The 23572-nt window shown below is 38.2% G+C and overlaps 3 protein-coding genes across 9 annotated transcripts in view; 1 reads left to right on the plus strand and 2 right to left on the minus strand.

Annotated features, from left to right (window-relative positions):
* Positions 1-2135, minus strand: part of SASS6 (SAS-6 centriolar assembly protein) — a 50608-nt gene extending 48473 nt beyond the window's left edge. Inside the window, exon 1 of the mRNA XM_045801683.2 lies at positions 1829-2135. Coding sequence (XP_045657639.1) covers positions 1829-1893 — 65 coding nt within the window. The 5' untranslated portion in view covers positions 1894-2135. The remainder of the gene's footprint in view (positions 1-1828) is intronic.
* Positions 2121-23445, plus strand: TRMT13 (tRNA methyltransferase 13). 3 transcript variants are annotated; one of them, XM_045801686.2, is made up of 11 exons: positions 2121-2379; positions 5078-5124; positions 5213-5279; positions 8015-8077; positions 8253-8322; positions 8478-8584; positions 8932-9099; positions 11016-11088; positions 16187-16261; positions 19308-19740; positions 20041-23445. In XM_045801686.2, the coding sequence occupies exons 1-11, from the start codon at positions 2233-2235 to the stop codon at positions 20234-20236; spliced, it is 1446 nt and encodes a 481-aa protein (XP_045657642.1). In that variant the 5' UTR covers positions 2121-2232; the 3' UTR covers positions 20237-23445. The 3 variants fall into 3 exon arrangements, with proteins under 3 accessions (XP_045657642.1, XP_045657643.1, XP_087722253.1); XM_045801687.2 differs by having other exon boundaries at positions 8520-8584; XM_087866127.1 differs by lacking the exon at positions 2121-2379 and adding an exon at positions 4158-4239.
* Positions 19859-23572, minus strand: part of LRRC39 (leucine rich repeat containing 39) — a 29221-nt gene continuing 25507 nt past the window's right edge. For 4 of the 5 annotated variants that reach the window (XM_045801693.2, XM_045801691.2, XM_087866132.1 and 1 more), the window contains one exon: positions 19859-20520. In XM_045801693.2, the coding sequence (XP_045657649.1) occupies positions 20465-20520 (56 nt within the window). In that variant the 3' untranslated portion in view covers positions 19859-20464. The remainder of the gene's footprint in view (positions 20521-23572) is intronic. The other variant, XM_045801696.2, reaches the window with a different exon arrangement.

The raw sequence follows: 23572 nt of genomic DNA on the forward strand, positions 1-23572 counted from the left end.
TTTTTTAAAGATTTTATTTATTTATTTCACAGAGATAGAGACAGTCAGCGAGAGAGGGAACACAAGCAGGGGGAGTGGGAGAGGAAGAAGCAGGCTCATAGCAGAGGAGCCTGATGTGGGGCTCGATCCCATAACGCCGGGATCATGCCCTGAGCCGAAGGCAGACGCTTAACCACTGCGCCACCCAGGTGCCCCTATCAATGGTTTCTAAACAAGAGGAATAAAAAGGTTGACAATGCATTTTAAGAAGATAACTGTGATGACAATATAATGAAATGGAGAGAAACTAGGAGTTCCAATACTGGAATCAGAAATGATGCTCCCCCCTTATATTTCCATAATTATTCTAGAACAGTACATCCAACAGAGATACAATGGAGGCCACAACTATGAGCCAAATATGTGATTTTAAGTTTTCTAGAAACCACGTTAAAAAAATTAAAAGGAACAGGTAAATTAATTGTAATATTTTCTTGAATATATCCAATATGTTAAATACAAACATTTCCAATGTTTATGATATACAGAATATATTTAATAACGTTATATTAAAATAATTTATATCCAATATATCCAAAATAGTGTCATCTTTATAATCAACATAAAAATTGAGATATTTTGCATACTTTTTCAAAGTAAGTCTTCAAAACTCAACGCACATTTCACTCTTACCACACATCAATTCGGATTAGCTCCATTTCGAAAGTCCAATAACTATATGTGACTCTCATACTGGCCAACACAAAAGAATGACTAACTCAAATATCCTACAGTATCTCCACATGAAGCTACTAGTTGTGGTATAGGATATACCTGGCTTGCGGATTGATGTTAGACCTAATTCTGAACTATATACTAGCTTCACATTACCCAATAAAGCAATGTCTTCATTTCTAACGTCACATTTCCACACTATTTAGTTTCCACATTTTCTGACTTGATCCTCATATCATGTATGTAAGCACCTTATGTCAGCTTTACAAATGAGGAAACGAGGTTGAGAGAAGAGTCAGCTACTGAGCGGCGGAACGGAGACAAAATTGAAATCTCCTGACTTCTAATCAAATCTGTTAAGCCCCAACAGCACCACCACCTTTGTCAATGTGGTAATTTCGCGTTTATCTGTGAGACTGGCCTTTATTTCCTCCTCCACCGGGCTGTAAACCACGAAAACAAGGACTGTTCTTCCTGACCACTATATCCCCAGTACCCAGCAAGGTGTTTTGCCAATAAGCAGTGTTTGTTAAATGAATGAATGAAATTTATCATTTCTTCTACTGTTTTTAGTCGATTAAACGTAACTTATTTTTAGTAACTAATGTAAAGAAAAGGCACTACACCATAAAACCTTTTTTAAGCTGAAACTTACATTTACTTCCAATATAATTCAAAGAAGAGCGAAAAAAGGGCGGGGAGCCAAGGCCAGAGTTCTAGCGCCGGCCCCGCCGTGAACTTGTTGTGAGCTCTCGTGCAAATTATTTCACTTCTCCGGACAAAATTAACTTTGTCAAAAAGAAAGAGTAGGACTATAATCTTCCGTGATTCCGTTCAGCGCTAAGTTTGTTTTCTTTTGAAATTAACTTGACGCGGGTCAGCTTCCCATTTCCTCATACTCTCCCTTCTGTTCCCTCCGTAACCGCCAACTTGGTGAGAGAGGTAATATTTGGTTCCAAGTGAGACTCTCTCCGCGTCCCGGGACACCCGTAGCACACCCAGCCGCAAGCAGGTGTCCACTGGCCAGAGCCGCCATCTTCCTCCCTCCTTCCCGCCCCCCGCCTTGGCCGGACCCCAACCGCCACCCGCGGGCACGGGGTAACGCGGAACGCACCTCTCCTCGCAGTCTTTGCATTTCACCTGCAGCGGGACTAGCTCCTGGAACAGAACCTGGCTCATGTTGGTCCGCTGCCCCTGCCAGTAAGCGGAAAAGTCCAGCAGGCCCGGCCCACGGAACTAGCCTGAAGGAGTCCGGGTCCTGCTAAAATTTGAGTTTGGCGCTCGGCTTCCGCTGAGGAGGCGGGGAAACAGAAACAGTGGGAAGGCGGGGGAGATTTGGACCTCGTCAGCCACCATCAGTTTCTTCCGGTTTTGCGGAGGATGGGGAGGCAGTTCCGGGTATTAACCTGCGTGGCGGGACCCGGGCAGCCATATTTGTTAAGGGAAGGGAACCCGAGGGAATCGGAGAACTTTTCTTCTCTTCACCCGATGCTTACCACCCTAAACGAACCCTGAATTATGGCGGCTTCTGCGCCGGCCCCGCACACGACTGAGTTTCCGGCTGAGGGTCGGTGCAGTTACTATGTGGAAAAGAAGAAGCGGTTCTGCAGGATGGTGGTGGCAGCAGGGAAAAGATTCTGTGGGGAACACGCTGGAGTCGCGGAGGTCTGGTATTGCCCTACCCTCTGGAGAGTTCGAAATAAGTTTCTTGGTCCGGCAACTCCCCTCCGACAGATTTCTGCTTCTGCTCCCTGGATTTTCCAGCTTTTCCTGTACTAAGCGCAGCCCTGCCCTCCCCAGGGAGCGATGATGAGCCCCAGCGAAGTGCAGTGTTTCTCGCACTAACTAGAGCGCCAGCAGTGACCCGTTTATTTTGATACTAACTTATGGTAATGGTAGATCTTAGTTTTACGCTAAACTACCGCCTCAGACACTCCGCCCAGTCTCCGCCTTCCTGATGGGAAAAGGTAGTTTAGAAAGAATAGAGATCAAAGATCCCAAGGTTTCACTAATTGTGTTCTGATTGTTTTGTGAATAATAATCACTTCGTGTGCATGCGGTTGAGAAACTTTTTAAAAATTTTGTCTAGACAGACAACTCTTAATTGTAGAGAACAAACTGATGGTTACTAAAGGGGAAAGGGAAGGAATGGGTGAAATAGGTGTTGGGGATTAAGGAGTGCACTTCGGATGAGCACGCAGTGATTAAAAACTAAAAAAAAATTAGAGTACGGTGTTTTGAAAGCAACTTGTACCTGCTGAAGGGGGGAAGGAAAGATTTAAAATCATGTAAGAATTGACTTTCCTTTTAAAATTGAAGACAGGAGGCGTACAATTTTGTTTGAGAATTCTATGATGCATATAATTGCACTGTCAATATACAATTGACCCTTGGGGCGTCTGGGTGGCTAAGTCGGTAGCGTTTCCCTTAGGCGTGGGTCATGGTCCCAGGGTCATGGGATCGAGCCCCACATCAGGCTCTCTGCTCATGGGGGAGCCTGCTTCTCTCTCTCCCACTGCCTCTCCCCGGCTTGTGCACTCTCTCGCTCTCTCAAATAAGTAAATAAAGTCTTTAATTAAAAAAAAAAGTATATATATATATACATATATGTATATATATATATACGTATATATATGTGCAGTTAACCCTTGACCACGTGTTTGAACTGTGCAGTCCACTTACACATGGATTTCATAAACAGTACAGTACTATGAATGTATTTTCCTTATTAAGACTTCATTAATAACATTTTCTTTAGCTTTATTGTAAGAACACGGTGTATAATACGTACGACAAAAAATATGCATTAATCAGCTGTTTATGTTAGCAGTAAGGCTTCAGGTCAACAGTAGACTATTAGTAAAGTCAAAAAGGTTTTGTTTTTTTTTTTTAAGATTTTATTTATTTATTTGACAGAGAGAACCAGTGAGAGAGGGAACACAAGTAGGGGGAGTGGGAGATGAAGAAGCAGGCTTCCAGCAGAGGAGCCTGATGCGGGGCTCCATCCCAGAACGCCAGGATCACGCCCTGAGCCGAAGGCAGACGCTTAACGACTGAGCCACCCAGGCGCCCCAAGTCAAAAAGTTTTTAAATCTCATTTTTTGAGAAGCCAGAAGTTGTCAATGAGGGGGTGGCTGCCCCTCCCCCCTTCAAGAGTCCACTGTGTATTTTTGTGTATGTGTATTTCTTTAGAATATATATGATAGAAAAATAAAACTAAGAACAAGAGGAGCAGAATGCTTGTAGAAGAGGAACCTGTTTAATCAGTTTTAGAATCCAAATAGGCAAGCACCTGGTTTCATGCCTTCTGGATGTCCAGTATTAATTGACATTATTTCTGTTAGTCAGATGGTTTACCCCCGGCAATATCCAGTACAGAACAGCCCCCAGAGCTCCTTCATCTGCTACTGTCAATCATAGCCATAACTCTACTTCATATTTAGATTTGCCTGATACTTGCCTAGAGTGAAGCATACAGAAACAAACATATTCTTGTTTTGGAATGTGGGAGACCTGTGACTCATGGTGAGACCTCTTTGAAGTATACCTACAGTCGTATTGAGTGGTTTTGAGGGGACCAGCAAACATCCCTTGATCAAAAAATGAGATTTATAAAATAATAAATAAAATTTTTAGAAGTGAGATTTGTGGTAAGAGAAAGTTTTGTTTTCACTCTAAGACCTTATACTTGACCTTAATGAAACATCTCAAAGATGAATGCAGTTAGTGACAGTAGTAGAATATGACTAGTTCCTTACAAACCGATTGGTATTCCTGGAGAAGAAGGAATGTTGTTATTGGTCCCTTGAAGAAACGTTGCAAGACACCAAGGGAAACACTTTACATTTGGTTTTCAACTGTGGGTGTCCTACTGAATCTGTGATTTATGATCTAATTGGGCATTATGTTTCCATCTTTTTGTCTTAAGTATCATACAGCTGAGACCACTTGTACACATTTTTACCCACTGGTTCTTAAGTGAAGGTGGTTTTGCCCCCCCCAAGAGAAACTGTAAAATATTATTTTAAAATAATATTAGTATAAAATAATAGTGCAAATTATAGTCATGCTATCATAGATTCAAAATTCCATATGTAGGCCTTCTCTATAACCTATTTAATGCTATAAACCCTTGTCCAAAGCAGTATTTGCTCATATATACAAAAACTAGCTATTTTGGAGATTTTTGTTGTTAAACTCTATGACCTTATCTTGCCAATGTTTTATTAATGTCCTTCTAAGGTTTCCTTACCTTGTTTTGGGAATGTATAAGCTTATGATTACACTAAAGTTATATCTAGTGTCTGTAAGCAATGAACTTGATCTTTTTCATCCAAGTCAACATATCATCTTTCTTTATTAGGAAGAAAATGCTCGGAAAAGAATTCTGTGTCCTTTAGATCCAAAACAGTAAGTATGGGTCAGATAAGGGTTTTTCTATGCTAGAAAGAATAATTGTCACAGGTCTTATTTTAAATAATTTTCTCTTTAAATTTAGCACAGTATATGAAGATCAACTAGCAAAGCATTTGAAAAAATGTAACTCAAGAGAGAAGCCAAAACCTGTAAGTGTTTGATCAGTAAAACTGAAAGGTGAAATATGTGGTATGTAATGTTTATATATACTTAGTTGATTACAAATGTGAATACTTAACAAGACTCTGGCCTCAGAAGGCTTGAATGTGGTAAATGCATTTGAGTGTATATAGGACATCAGACTGTGAATCCACTTATAATCCTAATTCAGATAAAAGAATTTTATGCAATAAGTGTCTTGTTTAGAGAGTAATTTCACAATGTATTCCAAATATTTACTTAGTGCTTACTAAATTTATTTCAATAAAATATGGTCCCAGCCTTCAAGGAGTTTATTTGAGACTGGTAAATTAACTTGTAAATAATTGATCTTAATAAGTTCAATGAAAGAAGTAAGTACATGTCATAAGAGCACATACTTGTATAAAAATTAAAATTATATCCAAGGGGTCAAGAAAAGCTTTCCAGAGGGAGTAACACTTGACCTGTGTCTTGATTTGGCAAAGAAAAGGAAGAAGAGTCCTTGTAGGTGAGAACTGTATGCACAAAGACAAACTGGGAAACCACACTGAGACTTTCAAAGAACGCGGACTTTATTCTGAAAGATATGGGGAACCACTGAAAGGTTTTAAGCTAAAGAATGGTGTGGTCAGATTTACCGCTTATAAAACTTTCTCTCAGAGCAGTGTGGGAAGGTAGCTTGGAATTAGAAGGACTAGTTAGGGGCTGGTGGAATACGTGTTCTGGGAAAAGTTTGAGAGAAGAGGTGAATTTATTAAAAAGGGAATTACCCCCCTGGGTGGCTCAGTCAGTTCAGCGTCTGTCTTTGGCTCAGGTCATGATCCCAGGGACCTGGGATCAAGCCCTGCTTCAGGCTTCCTGTTCAGCTGGGAGCCCGCTTCTCCCTTTCCCTCTGCCTGCTGCTCCCCCTGCTTGTGTGCTCTTTCTCTCTCTGTCAAATAAATAAATAAAATCTTAAAAAAAAAAAAATGGAATAGCCCTGCACAGACTCCATTGCATGCCAGGAAACCATGGAAAGGAAGGAGAACAGTGGGATGACAGGATGCAGGAAAAAAATGCAGAATGGCATTTATGTAGTGCATTATGTGTAACGTGAAACTTGGAACCCAGGCAAAGTTTTATCACTATCCTGGTTTATTTTGTAAAACTATTCATCATTTTTTAAAAATTCTATATATTGTGGCGCCTGGGTGGCTCAGTCAGTTCAGCCTTTGACTCTTGGTTTTGGCTCAGGTCATGATCTCATGGGTCATGAGATGGAGCCGGGAGTCTGGCTCCATGCTCAGTGGGGAATCTGCTTGAAGATTCTCTCCCTCTGCCGCTCCCCCCACTCACTCTCACTCCCTCGCTCTCTCTAAAATAAATAAATCTTTTTTAAAAATTCTGCATGCCAAATGAAAGTAAATTGGTGATAAGTTTCTCCTGTATAAATAGTTTTCACATTTAAAAATCTAGTCCACAGGGTGCCTGGGTGGCTCAGTCAGTAGCGTCTGCCTTTGGCCCAGGTTGGGGGATCGAGTCCTATGTCAGGCTCCCTGCTCAGAGGGGAGTCTGCTTGTCCCTCTACTTTTGTCCTGCTCGTATTCTCTCTCTCTCTCAGTCTCTCTCTCAAATAAATAAAATCTTTAACAAAAAAAAAAATCTAGCCCACAGCACAACTTACCTGGGGCACTCTTGGCAACCATTTTAAACTAAGAGTATGTCAATAATAGTTCTAGCTAATTTTCTATTACAGTTTTTCCAGTCATTCAACAGAACATTGTAATACCTACTGTCTTCACCTATTCCACCTAGTCTCCAGTATCCTTATTATCCATATAAGTAAAGGCAGCAACACACAGTCAGCATGTTACCCTCCTGTATAACAAAAGCCGATTCGTATGCATAAGTCCCAGGAGTAGCTTTTACTTTTAGAACAGGATTTGTAGAAATAGTATTATTTGATTCTTCTATATCTACATGGTCCAGTATGGTAACCACTAGCCATGTGTAACTATTTAATTCGAGTTAATTAAAATGAAATTGAAAATCCAATTCCTCACACTAGCAATATTTCAAAACTAACGGCTGCCATGTTCCAGGGAAGATATGGAACATTTCCATCCTTGCAGATAGTTCTGTTGGACAATGCTGATCTAGATACTTAGGTGGAATTTTTCTCTCTGAAGATACACTAGAAAGATTTACTATGTTAATTTAAACAACATAGTGTCATAGTACATTTCTATTTTTTATTTTAATCAGCATTTTAAAATAAAAGAAATCATACCTAAACCATTATAGTATCGTATGTTATCTCTATTTTTGAGTCATGCTGCCTGTCTGATAAACAGCCGTGTGTAGTTGGTACTTTGTTGTTTTTGCTGTAACATCATAAGCAAAACTGACACAGTCCTTAATCTGTGCTATAGATAGGTGAAAACGTTAATACAAATTACTAACAAATTCCTTTAGACTATAAACATTTATTCAGATAACAGCTCACTAGAATGTATGATTCATGAACATAAGAGATTTTTGTCGGTTCTGTTCTCTACTCTGGTTCTGTTCTCTACGTCAGTCCTCAGCACCAAAGCAAATTAAGGACCACATAGGTGCTCAGTAATTACTTAATTCATAAATGGGAGAAAGGGAGGATGGCAGGTACAGAGTATGGGAAGAAGGGAAGGATCAGTTTTTCACCTTAATTTTTGTGAGCTCTTCACATTAATAACAGTATTGTTGTGGTTTTGTTTTTATTAAGGACTTCTTTATTCAAGATATTAACGCAGGCTTAAAAGATGAAACAGAAATACCTGAACAATTAGTAAGTACTTAATATTTAATTTTAAAAGGTGTCTGTAAGCTATTTCTGTGAATAAGCTGTGTTCCAATTTTTGTTTAGAATAAATTAATTGTTTTGAATTTAGAATGCATTTTCCTATAGAATTGTTAGTGATGGTTAGTTCCCAGACAAGCTCATGCCCCATTTTTGTATATAGGTTTCAATTTCTTCTCTCTCTGAAGAGCAGTTGGAAAACTTAATTAAGAAATTGCGGAAAGCAAGTGAAGGTAAGTCTGCCTACAGTTCCAAGTTAAAATTTTTAGAATAATTAGACGCCACATGAGTTGATACCAGTGTGGTTTACAAGATGTTACTACCATTGTTCAGAGCCCCACGGTTTCATGTTTGGTTGCTTAAGCTATTGTGCTTATATTTGGCACAGGTTTGAACTCTCCACTTAAAGATCAAATTCTGTCCCATCCAGCATTGCATGATGCCCTTAATGACCCTAAAAATGGTGATTCTGCAACCAAACACCTGAAACAGCAGGTATGTTTAGGCCATAGTAACTATACTAAAATTGGCCTTTTTTCATTTGTCAAAAACTAACATTCTTTCTAAATATAGTTCTTAATGAGATTTTGTTTAGTTTATCGTACAGGGAACAAAATCTTTCCATTTCAAAAAATATGTGTAAACATATATTAAAATCTTTTGGCATGGATATGGTTCTGAGTATTATGTGTTAAAAATTTCAAAGCAAGGGAAAAAATTTAAAGCCAAACAAAAATAATCAATGTGGACATGCTGCCTTTTGTAGAAATTACCTTGCTATTTTCCCATTCAAGCCAAATGTCTTTGCTCTAGTTTATAAAATAATCTTGTGAAGTTTGCAGGCTTCTATTTTAGGTAACATTGAAAAATTGAAGTTACTTGGTCCAAGAAGATGCTTTGTTGAGTTTGGAGCAGGAAAGGGAAAATTATCTCATTGGGTTGATATTGCCTTAAAAGATGCTGAAAAAGTTCACTTCATCCTAGTAGAAAAGGTGACCACGAGATTCAAGGTAAGTGAAATCATGCAGTGTATTAGTAACCAAACTTCATTTGCACTTTTCTTGTTAAAAAAAGAAACAATGATACTCAGAAACATGTCTCAAAGAAAATTATTTTTTTGTGTTGATTTGATATGGCTTTTTATTCCAATTAGATTGATAACTTAAACTGAAGATAAGTTTTTTAGTCTAAATTTTAAGTCCATTGAGGTGTGCTCTTAAAATTATTTGCAGAGACAAGAAAATATGTAGAAAGGGCCAAGCTCAAGCTAGGAGTTAAAAGTCTTGGGTTCTAACCTACCTGTGCCACCTACTAACTATTCATTCAGTAAATATTTCTTGAGCATACCATTAGGCACCGTGACAGACATTGGGTAGATAAAGTCAAGACAAGGTCCCTGTGCTCTATTACTGATATTTAGAAAGGAGAGACAGACGAATTAATGATTATAGAAAAGTATCAAAGTATGAAAAAATCTGCACAGAGCACAGTACAGTTTCAAAAGAGGGAGTGACATGTTTTATTGCAGGGAAGGGATGCAAATGGCTACATAGAAAAGGTGATGCCTGAGTTCTATCTTGAAAGGAGAATTGGTGTTTCCTAGATAGAGGGTTTGAGGAACAGTGTAACCAAATACGTAAGACAACAAGGAAATGTGGAAACACTTCTGTGTGATGGGAATGCATGGTCCCAAGTAGAGTTCAGTGGTGATGAGATGGGAGACGATGGCTAGACTCTGGAAGGTGTCCTGGTTTATGCCAAGGGAAGGAGTTCGACTTTATCCTGCTACATGCTGGGGATTCAGTGGAACAAGATGTAGTTCTTGTCTTTGAGAAGCTTACACCTAGTGGGGCAGACTTGCGAGTATTTTGGTGTGGTATGCTAAGTCTCTTATGATAATGGTAAGTACCAGAGGCCTTAGGAGCATGAAGACAGAAGACTAGCCTCAGTGTAGTGTGGGTCAGGGAAGGTTTCCTGGAGGAAGTGACAGCTGAGAGGCGATTGAAAGAATATGTAAGAGTTGGTGAAGAAAATAAAAAGGTTCTTTTAAAGTTCATCCTAGCAGTACCATAAAAGCTATATCAGAAGAGTCTAAAACTTGAAGTAGGGAAATTAATAACAAGATAATTATTATCCAGTAATCCAAGTAGGAAATGGGCCAGAGCTGAGGCTGTTGCAGTGGAATGGAGAGGAGGGAAAGAATATGAGAAATGCTAAGATTTTGGAAGCAAGGAGACCTGGTGATTTATTAGTCACTAAGAATGAGAGAGGAGTTATTTCAGGTGACACTTTATGGCTTTAAGTGATTGGTGGTGCCTTTTATCTAAGGTAGGGAATATAGAAGAAGGAAGAGAAAAAATAGGTTTGGGGAGAGAGATGATGGGTTCAGTTTTGAATGATTTTGCCATTGAAGTGGAGCTTTCTAGTTCACAGCTAGATATGTGTCTGGTGCTCATTAAAAATATCTGGGCCACAGTGTTGATTTGTAAGTCATAGGCACATGGACATAGACCAGAATGGTGGTTGTGATCTTCCAGAGAGAGTAAGAAGAATGAGCCAAAAATAGCGTATTAGCAGCTAACAAAGGCAAAGGAGCGGGCAAGTAATCTTACGTTAGTCACTTAACATCTGTGAACCTTAGTTCCTTCATCAGTGAATTGGGGAGTTTTAGAGTTAAAGGTAATAATTATACATAATAATTTATAACATTTTCAAGCCTTTTAAAAATGTATGATAAGGTTATTTTGGAATTTTCACCAAAGAATATACAATCTTAAATTTTCAAATTAGTGATCTGTTTTTTAAATATTAAAAAATAAGATGGGAAATTATTTCCTCTGAATTTTGAAAACAGAAATTTTTTAATTTCATAAAGCTTTTTTTAAACATAAAAAGCTATTGTTATGACAATGTTCTGTTTGTGCAGGTAGATGGCAAACACAGAAGGAAGAATTCAGTATTTGAGAGACTTCAAATTGATATTCAACACTTGTGTTTGAGTAAGTTGCATAACTTTCAGTTGCCCTACCATTAATCATAGAAGTTTCAGATTCTGTGGGTTGCTTAGAAATCCAGTCATGCAGAACAGTGCTTCAGGGAAAACAAACTAAAATTAATGCATTGTTAATATAGAATGTTATATCTAACATTTGGATAAATGCAAATTGAATTAGGGTTAGAACTTTTTAAAATGAGGTTTCAGTATCAATTAGAAGCGAAGCGTCATAGTAGGAAAGAGTTTAAGAGTTTTGATAATATGTCCCTACGTTACTTCTTTGTCCTTTTTAATTATGAGTCTGTTCAGGAGCACCTGAGTGGCTCAGTCAGTTGAGCGTCCATCTCTTGATTTCAGCTCAGGTCATGATCTCAGGGTTGTGAGATCAAGCCCTGCTTCAGGATCCATGCCTGCTTAAGATCTCTCTCTCCCTCTCCCTCTGCCCCCCTCCCCCCCCCCCACCGGAAAGGCTAGTGCCTTCTGCCTACAATTAACATGACTTTACCTAAACTGTTAAAGAATCTCCATGGAAGTCACATTTCATACACATATACCCCCTTTAATCATTCTCTTTGTGCCTTTTCTGTACCTTTTTATAGTTTTTCATATTAATACAAACATATCCTAGTAACCTCTTCCATCCACTAATTAATACAGCTTTGTGAAGCAACCCAGCATTTATATATAAATCACTGTATTTGAAGCTATTAACCGAATATATTGAAAATCCTAGACAAGTTTTTATGCTATGTGTTGAATTCTTATTAAGCATACTGAAAAGTAGCCTACCATATTTATTAAGTAGTTTCTAGATCACTCTTCTTCTGTGCCCACCATGTGCCCCCATTCCATATTTTTAAACCAAAATAAGAGAGAAAGATAAGAAGAAAGGAGCAAATATCTACAATCTAGTTCAATACTGCCCTTTCAAAATTTGCATTAACTGGGAAATCTTTTTCCTGCTAAGCAGTGACCTACCTAAAAATATAGCCACCAGTGAAAATGTGAATTATAATCTCCTGACTTCCATACTTCAGTTTTTTCTTACTATTTAAAATAAAAGACTTATTTAATGACATACCAAGAGTGAGTGAAGGTAGTTTTGAAATGAGAAGGTGACATTTATTTAAAGGACTTCTCTTCCTTTCTGAGTGACAGGGTTGGAATTGACTCATCATTTTCGGGGAAGAGAAAGAATAGGAAGTATCAATTGCATGAGTTCACTGCAGACATTCCCACCCCCTTTCTTTCTTTTTTTTTTTTTTTTTTTTTTTTTTTTTTTTTTTGTATTTTTGATTTTCTTTTTTGGGCTTTTGTTAAAGTTACGTATGTGTGGTTAAGAGTAAAATAGTTCTGCACGTTCTCAGGTTGTTTTAAAAGCAGCACCAGCCACTTCCTCCATGCCACAGCTCTCTCTTCAGAACCAACCACGTTTACCTCTTATAGGTGAATTTTTATACTTATCTGAAGTATCTAACAACTGGCTTTTGTTTCGCTGCCCCCCGTTTTTTCCCCAAGCATTATCTATTGGTTTTTCCCAATGGAAGATGAAGATTTCCTACCCCTGCCCCGCCTCAAGTGCAAACACTTCCCATTCCTCATCTTTCTAATATGTATTAAATGATTAAATCATTTTTTAAATCGCTGGACCGTGTAGTAAATTACTTTATCCTGTATAATTTTTTATTGTTTGCTAAATTGATAATTTATAATTTATTTACTTGGTCTTCGAAAAATGTATTTGTTGTAATACATTCACCAAGTATTGTTAGTTTCCATCTTCCTGAAAAATTCTCCCCTGTATGCTTCAGACATGTTCCGATCAAGACTGGATGTTCCTGTTCCTGGGGCACAATGATCCACATTAAAACTCTCTTAAGTCTCAACCGGGGATTTCCTTCACTCTCCTGGGTGGGAATTTCTTTCTCCACATCTTTTCCCACATCTTTCTCTGTTGGTTTACTCTGTTCGGGCAGAGTACTTAGTCCTGTAGCTTCCTGCGAAACACTGCATTAGAGATAAATTTGAGACCTTGCATTGTCCGGAAACATCTTTTATTTTATACTTGGCTTGGCTGGGTATTTGTATTTCTAAGTTGAAAATCATTTTCCTTTAGAATTTCGAAAGTTCTGTTCCCACTAGTATTATTTAAAAGTTCAGTGCTGTTCTGAATCTTGGTCCCTTGTATTTGATCTGCCTTTTTCTTGAAATGTATAGGGCCTTCTTTGTCCTTAGTGTTGAAAATTTTCACAATGATATGCCCTCATATGGTTATATTTTTATCTATTTTGCCTCTTTCGTTTATAGCAGTGGTTTTTAGTGGAGGCCACTTTTTCCCCCAGGGCCCATTGGCAATGTCTGAGACATTTTAGGTTGTCATAGCAGTGGGCATGCTGCTGGCATCTAATGGCTACACCCAGAGATCATGCTAGACCAGAGGCCTGCTAAATACCCTATACGGTATAGGAGAGCTCCCCACGACAGAATTATTGGGGCCAAAAAGTCAGTAATGCCAAGGATGAGAAATCCTGATTTAGAGAGTCTGGTGTTCTCAGCTTTCTGGGAAATTGCCTTGCATTCTTTCATTCATAACTTTCTCTGCTCGACTTTTTCTTTTCTCCCTTTATGGAGGAATTCTTATGATTTAGTTATTAGACCTACTGGGTTGGTTTTCTACTTCTCTTGACTTCTCTGTGTTATGTCTTTTGGTCTTTTTTCTATACTTTCTAAAATTTCTCCAACTTAATTTCTTAATTTCTTCTCTCATAGTTTTTCTCTGAATTTACCTTTATTGTTGTATCTTGTTCTTTTTTATAATTACAGTATCTTTCTGAGGATATTAATAATGGTTTTTTTAGAATTATTCTCCCTTGGGGCGCCTGGGTGGCACAGCGGTTAAGCGTCTGCCTTCGGCTCAGGGCGTGATCCTGGCGTTATGGGATCGAGCCCCACATCAGGCTCCTCTGCTATGAGCCTGCTTCTTCCTCTCCCACTCCCCCTGCTTGTGTTCCCTCTCTCACTGGCTGTCTCTATGTCTGTCAAATAAATAAATAAAATCTTAAAAAAAAAAAAAAAGAATTATTCTCCCTTTATAATCTGGTTTCACCAATTTGTTCTTTTCCATTATTTTTAGTCTCTTAACTTAGAGGCTGTCCTCAAACGTCGGGTGCTCCTTGATGGTGTGTTCTTAGGGTTGTGGGACTCAGAGCTCTGAGTCCTCAGGTGGAGTTGTTGACTCTGAGCTCCACTTTGGGGTGATCTGCCTAAGGTATGATCTTTCCTCTTGGGCAAGTCAGATTCCACAGAGAAACTCTTCTGATCGCCTACCTAGAGGGTAAAGGTCTGATTACCAACATCTTGGGACACCGTGGGGAACACAAGCTAGGGAAATTAGTATGCACACTCACTGACTCCTGCTATTTTACCATACTTCAACTTTCAACCTCCTGTTGTGCCTCAATCCACTGTCCTCCTGTTCTACTTGCTCCAGAGAATTAGTCTACAGTTTTCCACCACATGGGAAAGAAGTAGTCACCAAGGAGCTACGAGGTGGGGATCTGACTACTTAAACAGACTTTCCACCAACACTCTTCTGTTGTAGCTACTCAGCTCTACTGCCAAGATGCCTGATGCCCCCAATTCTTGAGCCTTTTGAAAATTTGTGGAATAAATTTGGTTGAGTCACAGCCTTTCCCACTTTTGTTTCCTTTTGTCCTCTTTCAGATCTTGTGAGTTTACACCTTTTTAAAAATCCTTTTATGGAACATAATAAATAGCAGGGAGATCGGTAGGAGAAGAAAGGGAAGAATGAAGGGGGGGTAAACAGAAGGGGGAATGAACCACGGGAGACTATGGATTCTGGGAAACAAACTGAGGGCTTCAGAGGGGAGGGGGGTGGGGGATTGGGATAGGCCGGTGATGGGAATTAAGGAGGGCACATACTGCATGGTGCACTGGGTGTTATACGCAAACAATGAATCATGGAACTTTACATCAAAAACTAAGGATGTACTGTATGGTGACTAACATAACATAATAAAAAATTATTTTAAAAAATCCTTTTATCCTCATTTTGGTGGAGTTTTAGGAGAGAGTAAACTAGATATTTGCATTTAATCTACCATCATTTCCCAGAAGTTCCTCTGCCCTATTTTCCAAGCCCAAAGAAATAGGAGAGAGGAAATGAGGTAATTTTCAAGCATAAAGCAGAAGGGCTTTCTTAGACATCCTTTCCCTTCACCCTAATTGATGGTAAGTTTCTTGAACTACCTTAATTTAAACTTCTGTATTCCCTGACACAGGCAAACTATTCCACTTGGTACCATTTCTCCTAGCATATAATATGCTAACATTTGAAAGCAGCAAAAGAAAAGTTGAAATATTTACTAAGTACTTCCATTGGACTGTTCACTGTGCTAGATGATGTAGCTGGATTTGTAGGCAGAAGCATACTTTTCATTTCAGAATCTTATAAGGAAAATAAATAGGGGAGGGGGGAATGGAGGCCATAACTGTGATATAGTACATCTTACTGAATTACCTTGTGGACTTTTTTTTTTTTTTGTAGTTTCTCAGGACTCTTACGAATATTTTCTTTTTTTCAAAATAGTGTGGAAAGCTAAGACAATATGCTTATTTTTGAACATCAAGATATAGTAAACACTACAGTTTAATTATAATACTGAATATAGTATTTTATAATATGTTATTAATATATGTTTATCATATGTATTATTTGTTCAAAAGACGTCTTCTAGTAGGGAAAACTTGGAGTTCTTTTATCAATGAGTTAATAATATTTAGCAGAATAAGGCTTAAACGGGAAAGTCCTGAGTCAGTATAGAAGAGATAACATGGGAAAGAAAGGGGGAAAAAAGAAGAAAGAAACTTTAAGTCTGGCTGGTCAGCAGCCCTCTGTGTTGCTTATCAGGTCACTACATCTGTGAGTCTCTTATTCCTCAGCTATAAAGTGAGAAGTTTTTGTTTGAGTCTCTTTCAGCCCTTAAATTCAAAGATTTAAATTAGTTCTATCTTTTGGGAGGCCTTACTAATGTTTTGTCTCACAAGAGAGCTAACGCGGTTCTCATTTCCTTTTATTTCAGGTAAGATTCCTCTGCTAAGCAAAGAAAAACTACCTGTGGTAGGAATTGGAAAGCATCTGTGTGGTGTGGCAACAGGTACGTAAACATACTAATAATGTCTAGATGAACACACCAAGTTTTAGCTTCACATGGTCCCAGTCATTGAAATAGTCTCTTGAGTAGTTTATATCATCTGTGCTTACAACTGATTAATCTTCATAGTAGCACTGCCGCTGGGTTATATCAGATAGAGTTTTCTTATTTATCTGCTTATTTTGGCCATTTTGCAGGACGAATTAAGAGTGTCATGTGTAAATACTGAGTCATAAGAGACTTAAAGCTTTTGGGGTTATATATCAACCAAAAAGGAAACAATTCATTTATGGAAACTCTGTGATTCTACCCCAGAAGCTACTGATTTTTTCAAGAAGTTGCTTGGGAAGGACTCTGAAACCTCTCCCACTAGAAGATGATTATGTACCAGGATTCTGGGGAACATGAAAAAAGAAATGTTAGATAAAATCTAAGATGTCTTATCTTAGCACATCCATCCGTCAGGAGTAGCATGGTGAGGTAGAAAGAGCATGGGCTTTTCAGCTATGTTATGTAACCTCAGCAAATTACTTACCCTTTCTGAGCTTTGGTTATCTCATCTATAAAACAGATAACATAATTTACCAGGTTACATGTAAGTGTCCGGCACATATTAGCGCTCAGTGAATGTTGACAATTGTTACATCTTCCCGGCTCCTGCTGGTTTCATCATCTCCCATACAGGGAACTTGGAGCCTCTGTAAGACATTATTCAACTTGGCTGGGAAGTGGCTTTGAGTATTGTACATTTGTGTTGTCCTTCATAGTTTTTAAGATAACTTTCATGTACCTCATCTCATCTGACCCTCATAAGAGCCTTCTGACGTAAGCCAATTCTGTCCTGGGGAAGGAAGAAAGCACACTCATTTACACTTACCCATCTGACCCAAGTTTCTCAGAAGTATAATCTATATTGGCCATTTTTCATTGTTCCACACCCTTTCCCCTCTTGATTCACTCTGTCTGAATTCTCCCTTCATCACTCTGTTGTTATCTTACCGAAAAATCTCTGCTGTAGTTGCTTGCCCTTCATTTTTTTTTTATTTTATTTTATTGTATTGTATTTTAATGTAATCTCTACACCCAATGTGGGGCTTGAACTCTACAACCCCGAGGTCAAGAGTTGCATGGTCTTCAGCCTGAGCCAGCCAGGCATCCCAGTTGCTTGCTCTTCTTGAAATTCTGTTTCCTTCTCTATTGTGACATTCTTCTTTCCCCTTCTTCTCCTACATCTATGCCCTTCTTTCTCTCATGGTCTCCTTCCACTACTTGTTCTTTAATTACTAATACTTAGACCCCTTGGCTACACACCTAATAGGTCTTTCCCCTTAAAACTCTTCAGTAGTTCCTGATGATTATAGCATAAAGTCTAAGCTCTTTCATAGGATGATCGACTGTCAGTCTGGCCTCTGCCTTCCAGCCTTTGCTCCTTCCTGCCTGCAGCTCTGCTGGTCAGCAAATTGAAGCCCTGTGTACTTTTCCGATGTACTATACTGTGTCAGTTTCTGATTTCCGTAGTGTTTATCATAATTCCATCTGCATATCTTTACCTTATGTTATTTTAATTATTTGTTTATATAATTCTCCCACTATGCTGTGAATTTTTTGAGCACAGGGACTGTGCTAACATGATGGTTGGCATATAGTAGAAACAGTAAGCGTTTGTGAATGAATCATTTTGACCACCAATTTGCTGTGCTTCCTCATCCCTTTCTTTGGCGTGTCACTTTGTCCTTTAAGTTCTTTATAAAGGAGGGGTTAAAAATAGATTGTTAAAGCTTTTTCTGATTCTAAAATAACTTCATTCTTTTAATAATTTTTCTGGTTATTCACATTTCTGAAAATCCTTTAAATCCAATATAAATAAAACTGAATATATTTTGTCAGAAAATAATAGTTTATGAAATAATAGATTAGCCATCCCTTTCTCCCAGTGTTTATTGACTTCGACTCATATATTGAATTAAATTTACTAGTGAAATATTAAGTCATAGTCACTGATGACATCTTAGGGTAATAAAATTTTAAAATATGTTTTTGATTGAATAGGCACAGCATGCTGGTCTAATCAGACAGAAAATACGGGTCTTATATATTTGGGGTCTTCCCAATATTGTCAACCATAGAGCAGTCTTCACTGGGAAATAGTCATAGTCATCAAAAAATCTATTTGTTTAGCTTTTACGTTTAAATTTTTCTTTTTAATGTGGAGCACACCCACCTCGAAGTTTAGGTGTACAATCATCGTTACATTCGCAAAGCTGGCACGTGAAAGACATTCCGTAACTACTTGCTGAATGAATGCATAAATACTGCAGGGCTGCTCAGTGAGTCCTGCTTTCCACAGAATGACTCCCTCTTACCAGCTCTTCAGCTCGTCAGGATTTGCTGTGAACATCGTGCTTCAGGACTGACACCTAACATCAGTCTAAGCAGATGCCTTTCCCCTCTATTCTTTCTTTGGGTTTCTTAAGCTCAAAATTTCCCTGGAATGGGGGCGCTTGGGTGGCTCAGTCGTTAAGCATCTGCCTTCGGCTCAGGGTGTGATCCTGGCGTTCTGGGATCAAGCCCCACATCAGGCTCCTCTGCTGGAAGCCTGCTTCTTCCTCTCCCACTCCCCCTGCTTGTGTTCCCTCTCTCGCTGGCTGTCTCTCTGTCAAATAAATAAATAAATCTTTAAAAAAAAAACTTCCCTGGAATGGAAGTGTAGATCAGTGGTTTTTTTCTATACAACTCCCTTCCTCAGCAAGCAGAGGAGAAATGAGAGCCAAATTGAGTAGTTGGACTAAAAGTTTTTACAGACTGTAGACCTTAAGCTTCAGCCAGTCTGGGGGGGGGAAGTAGAATAAATCATTAGAGAAAATGAGATGCTAATGAGAAAACAGCAAATATGAACAAAATTGATAATTCATGGAAGAATTCTTACAAGTATAAAGCTAAACAGGTTTTTGTTGTTGGGATTTTAGAAACCATATTACTGAATAAATGTAAAAAATACTTATTTTTAAAGATGATGTGGTTTGGGGGGGCCACATAATTGTGTTTGCAGATCTTGCATTACGATGTTTGGTTGAAACCTATGCTGCCAGTTGTGAGGAAAGGAATGAAGAACCTTTAGCCAAACGCATAAAGAATGATAAAACAGAAAAAGAAATTAACACTTTGGCCAAGGAAGGAAATGAGAAAAATGTCGCAGAGAAGTGGAGCCCTGTGGCTGGCATTGTTATTGCACTCTGTTGTCACCACAGGTGTGATTGGAGACATTATGTGGGCACAGAGTATTTCAGGGCTCTAGGCCTTGGAGCAGTGGAATTCCACTACTTCCAGCGAATGAGTAGTTGGGCGACTTGTGGGATGCGAAGAACATCTTTGGAAGCCTCCAGTCTTACCACGAAGAGCAAAGATCAGCAGAATGCTGACAGTGAAGAGCACGATGACGGGGGATGCAGAATCCCGGACGACAGCACTGAGAGTGCGCCTGGGTGAGTCACTGCTGGGACATGCGCGACACCGGGGCAGGAAAATTTTGTTATTGCTGGACTTTCTTTGTAGATACATGTCCCCAAGAATCTGTTCACAAAAATGCATTTAACCATCCAATTTTAGAATACATTAAAATATACTTTTATTGTGGCATAAATAAAACGTATCTTGGAAGCATGGGACGTAGCACCTAGTATACTGCAGGTTACTTAGGAACTTATCAATCAGTAGAAGTGACTGAAGTAATTTTTTGTAAACTTTCACGAATTTTAACGATGCTTTGTGTTTATTCGGTTTAGGTTCCTTACTGTTGAAGAAAAGAAGAAAATAGGGCATCTTTGTAAATTGCTGATTGACCAAGGCCGAGTCAAGTATTTACAGCAGAAAGGATTCAGTCCTGCTTTACAGTATTATACAGATCCTCTGGTGTCTTTGGAAAATGTATTGTTAACTGCTTTACCAAATCATTCTTCATCACCAGAAACAACTGCTTAATGGAAAAGAAATGTGAACATCTGTCTTCCACCAAAAAAAAAAATTTTTAATTGTATTTTTATATTCATGAAAATATACTTTACGTAGCAGATAATATGAACTTTAAAAAAATCCTGTGGCCTCATTGAATTTTGGTAATAGCTTTGTTTTTTTACTTAGAAGTCCAAATGTTAGCGAATTCACCAAATTCTCAAAGTAATTCTCTTCAGCAGGGCATCTTGAGTTATATTATCCGTCAGTATTTATAGAGATTGGTAAAGTAGTTGAACAGTTGACTTGGTTATCTGAAACACACATAACACATCAATACACAACTAGCACATTAGCTTTCTCTTTGTGTTAATTTTGGAAATTTATTTTCCTTTTGATTTTATTTAATACTTTTTACTTCTCAAATTCAAGATGTATGATCCATTGTCCATTTATAACAAGGGCCAGTCTGAGAACTTGGCTTATATATGGATTTTTTTGTCCATTCCAAACTGGAAAGGATAATCAATTGTGATTTTTTTTTTCCTAATGCAAAGCAATTCAGAGATGTTCACAATCAGTTAATGAATTCACCTTCAGATTTCCAGAGCCATACATGTATTTATATATTATCTGAATTTATCCATGACAAACAGTAAAACTGAAGAGATAGTTTTCAAGGGAAATAAACTGTTTCACTTCATTTTTTTAATTGAATAATTATCTAGTTAGAACTTCCAAAAAGATAACTTATAAGCCTCATTCACAAATTGAAATTTGCAAATAACTTCTGAATTAGGTATCATATCTTTCAAAAGGACATTTTTATACATATAAGCACAACTATAAGTATATTCTCTCGTTCGAGAAAATAATTTAGAATAAAATGGGAATTAGGTAACGAAACCAAAAACCACCTCACGCTTCAGCCTTATTTAACTCATAAGCAGTTTCTATGCACAAGCAAATATTAAACCAAACATATGGTAAGGACTGTTACTGTCTTCATGTTATCCTTCATTTATTTCTGTCTTTATTTGTAAAAATTATCTTAATCACTGGTACCTTTGCCAAGACAAAGATCAGAATTACTAATTTTAGGTACTATAATGATATTCGTAGGTAACTTTTTTATCCTATAAATAGATCTATGAATAGAAGCCTAGCCCATTTTTAATTCCTGGCTTTTCTACTTTAATCTCCTATGTTTTATGAGACTGCCTAGGTTCAGATCCTGCCCTACCATCTCAACGTATGACCTTGGGCAACTACTTAATCTCTGTGCCTCAATTTCCCTTTTTAAAATGAGGATGATGAAGATAATAATAATACTACCTACCTCACAAGGTTGTTGTAACAAATGAGATAACACATGTAACATGCTTAAAACAGCTCCAAGCACAGTGTAGGTACTCAATAAATACTGTCAATAATACTAATTCACAAATGTATTTTTAATAACAATAGTCAAACTTGGTTTAATTATCTCTGCTTAAGTTGTAACCTTTTTTCTCTTTTTATAAGTTCTATGTAAAATATTATTAAAGTAACGTAGTTTAATTATTTCTAAAGTTAATTACTCATGCTGCCCAATCAAGAGAACATAAATAAAGGTAATATACATCATTCAATAATTTACGTGATTTTACTGGGTCAGGCAATGCTCATTTGTGTCATACAATCTGTTTTGCATCATTCAACAATTTATGCACAGGAATAAAAAGTATTCTGCAACAGGCATAATCTCAACTATGTTTCACAAAACATACACATACAAACAGTAGTTATACTGATAATAGTCCTGTGCCCATTTAGCTTCATGATGTTTCTGACAATGGTACCAAGTACCTTATGGACAGATGAGCTTGTCCTTCAACAAGCTATAGGTCAAGATTCTTGTTTTCCCCAACCTTGTTTATTTCCCTTAAGATACCATAAGGAAGTAACTGTGGGATACGTATATTGCTATTCCTTGACCTGCCCAATTTACAGGGACAGCAAACCCCTTCTTGAACCTTCAGATTCATCTACACCACTGCTTCTTCCCACATGTCCCACAACTATGTCAGATTTCCTCATCTTCCACGTCAACCACCTTATCTCAGCATCACCATCCATCCAGTGGCTCTAACCAAAAACAGATTAATCTTAGGGTCCTATCATTTCCCATCATTCAATCATCAATTCTATCTACTACCTGTTTTGTATGTATATATACCCCAAACTAGGCCCCAAACTAACTTTACTTGTCTTCCAACCTATTTTCTGTGCTATTGTTTCTGTGACTTACTACCACAGATCAGATGACCATTTCCTAATACCTGCCACTGGATGTTGGTAAAAATGATCTAGCTAAAACACTGTCATTTGTTTGCTTGGATTATACTCCTTCTCCAAAGCAGCTATTTGAAGATGAATTAAATTTGACCTTTTGATTCAAAAACTTTTCATGTTTTAGTGCATTATAAAAGTATGATCTCTACTACTATACTATTGTTTCATTGTTTTTATTAATAGAACTATCTCTTTTGCCTCTTCTAATCTTGGTTTAAGTTAAAGGCTTTCCTTTAGTGAAAAGGTAGTTTAATTCTTAATTATCAGAGACTAAGTGATTGAAATCTATATGTCAAAACCTCACATTTTAACTATTGGTTAAAAATCTGTGGTCTCTTAATATTTTTCATTCCTAGGCAAAATAATGTGTTGCTATTTGTGGAGTGTAGAAAAAGGAAATGACAGGGAAGGTAGTGTTCATGAGTACACTGAAATATATGACAAACTGATAGAATGAGGTAGTGAAGCTTTAAGAATCACATCTTGAGGGGCGCCTGGGTGGCACAGCGGTTAAGCGTCTGCCTTCGGCTCAGGGCGTGATCCCGGCGTTATGGGATCGAGCCCCACATCAGGCTCTTCCGCTATGAGCCTGCTTCTTCCTCTCCCACTCCCCCTGCTTGTGTTCCCTCTCTCGCTGGCTGTCTCTATCCTGTCGAATAAATAAATAAAATCTTTAAAAAAAAAAAAGAATCACATCTTGAGGGGCGCCTGGTGGCTCAGATTGTTAAGCATCCGCCTTCGGCTCAGGTCATGATCTTAGGGTCCTGGGACTGAGCCCCGCATTGGGCTCCCTGCTCAGCGGGGAGCCTGCTTCTTCCTCTCCCTTTGCCCCACCCCCCAGCTTGTGCCCGCTCGCTCTCTCTCAAATGAATAAATAAAATCTTTAAAAGAAAAAAAAAAAAGAATCACATCTTTGTTCACTTGGTTGTGCTTCAAGGACTTGGCCAAAGAAATTTATTTCCTGTCACCACTTGAAAAACTTCCAGTATCTTTACAACTTCTCTCCAAGCCTTTATCAAAACTGAACAGATT

Source organism: Ursus americanus, chromosome 12, assembly GCF_024610735.1.
Source record: "Ursus americanus isolate L20-20 chromosome 12, mUrsAme1.1.p, whole genome shotgun sequence".
Classification (NCBI taxonomy): Eukaryota; Metazoa; Chordata; class Mammalia; order Carnivora; family Ursidae; genus Ursus; species Ursus americanus.

Bases quoted from the DNA above. Each gene is read 5' to 3' on its own strand.
- TRMT13 (XM_045801686.2), top strand. From the start codon at position 2,233: ATGGCGGCTTCTGCGCCGGCCCCGCACACGACTGAGTTTCCGGCTGAG. The intron at 5,280-8,014 runs GTAAGTGTTTGA...GTTTTTATTAAG, and splicing joins CAAGAGAGAAGCCAAAACCT to GACTTCTTTATTCAAGATAT. The intron at 8,585-8,931 runs GTATGTTTAGGC...TGAAGTTTGCAG, and splicing joins CCAAACACCTGAAACAGCAG to GCTTCTATTTTAGGTAACAT.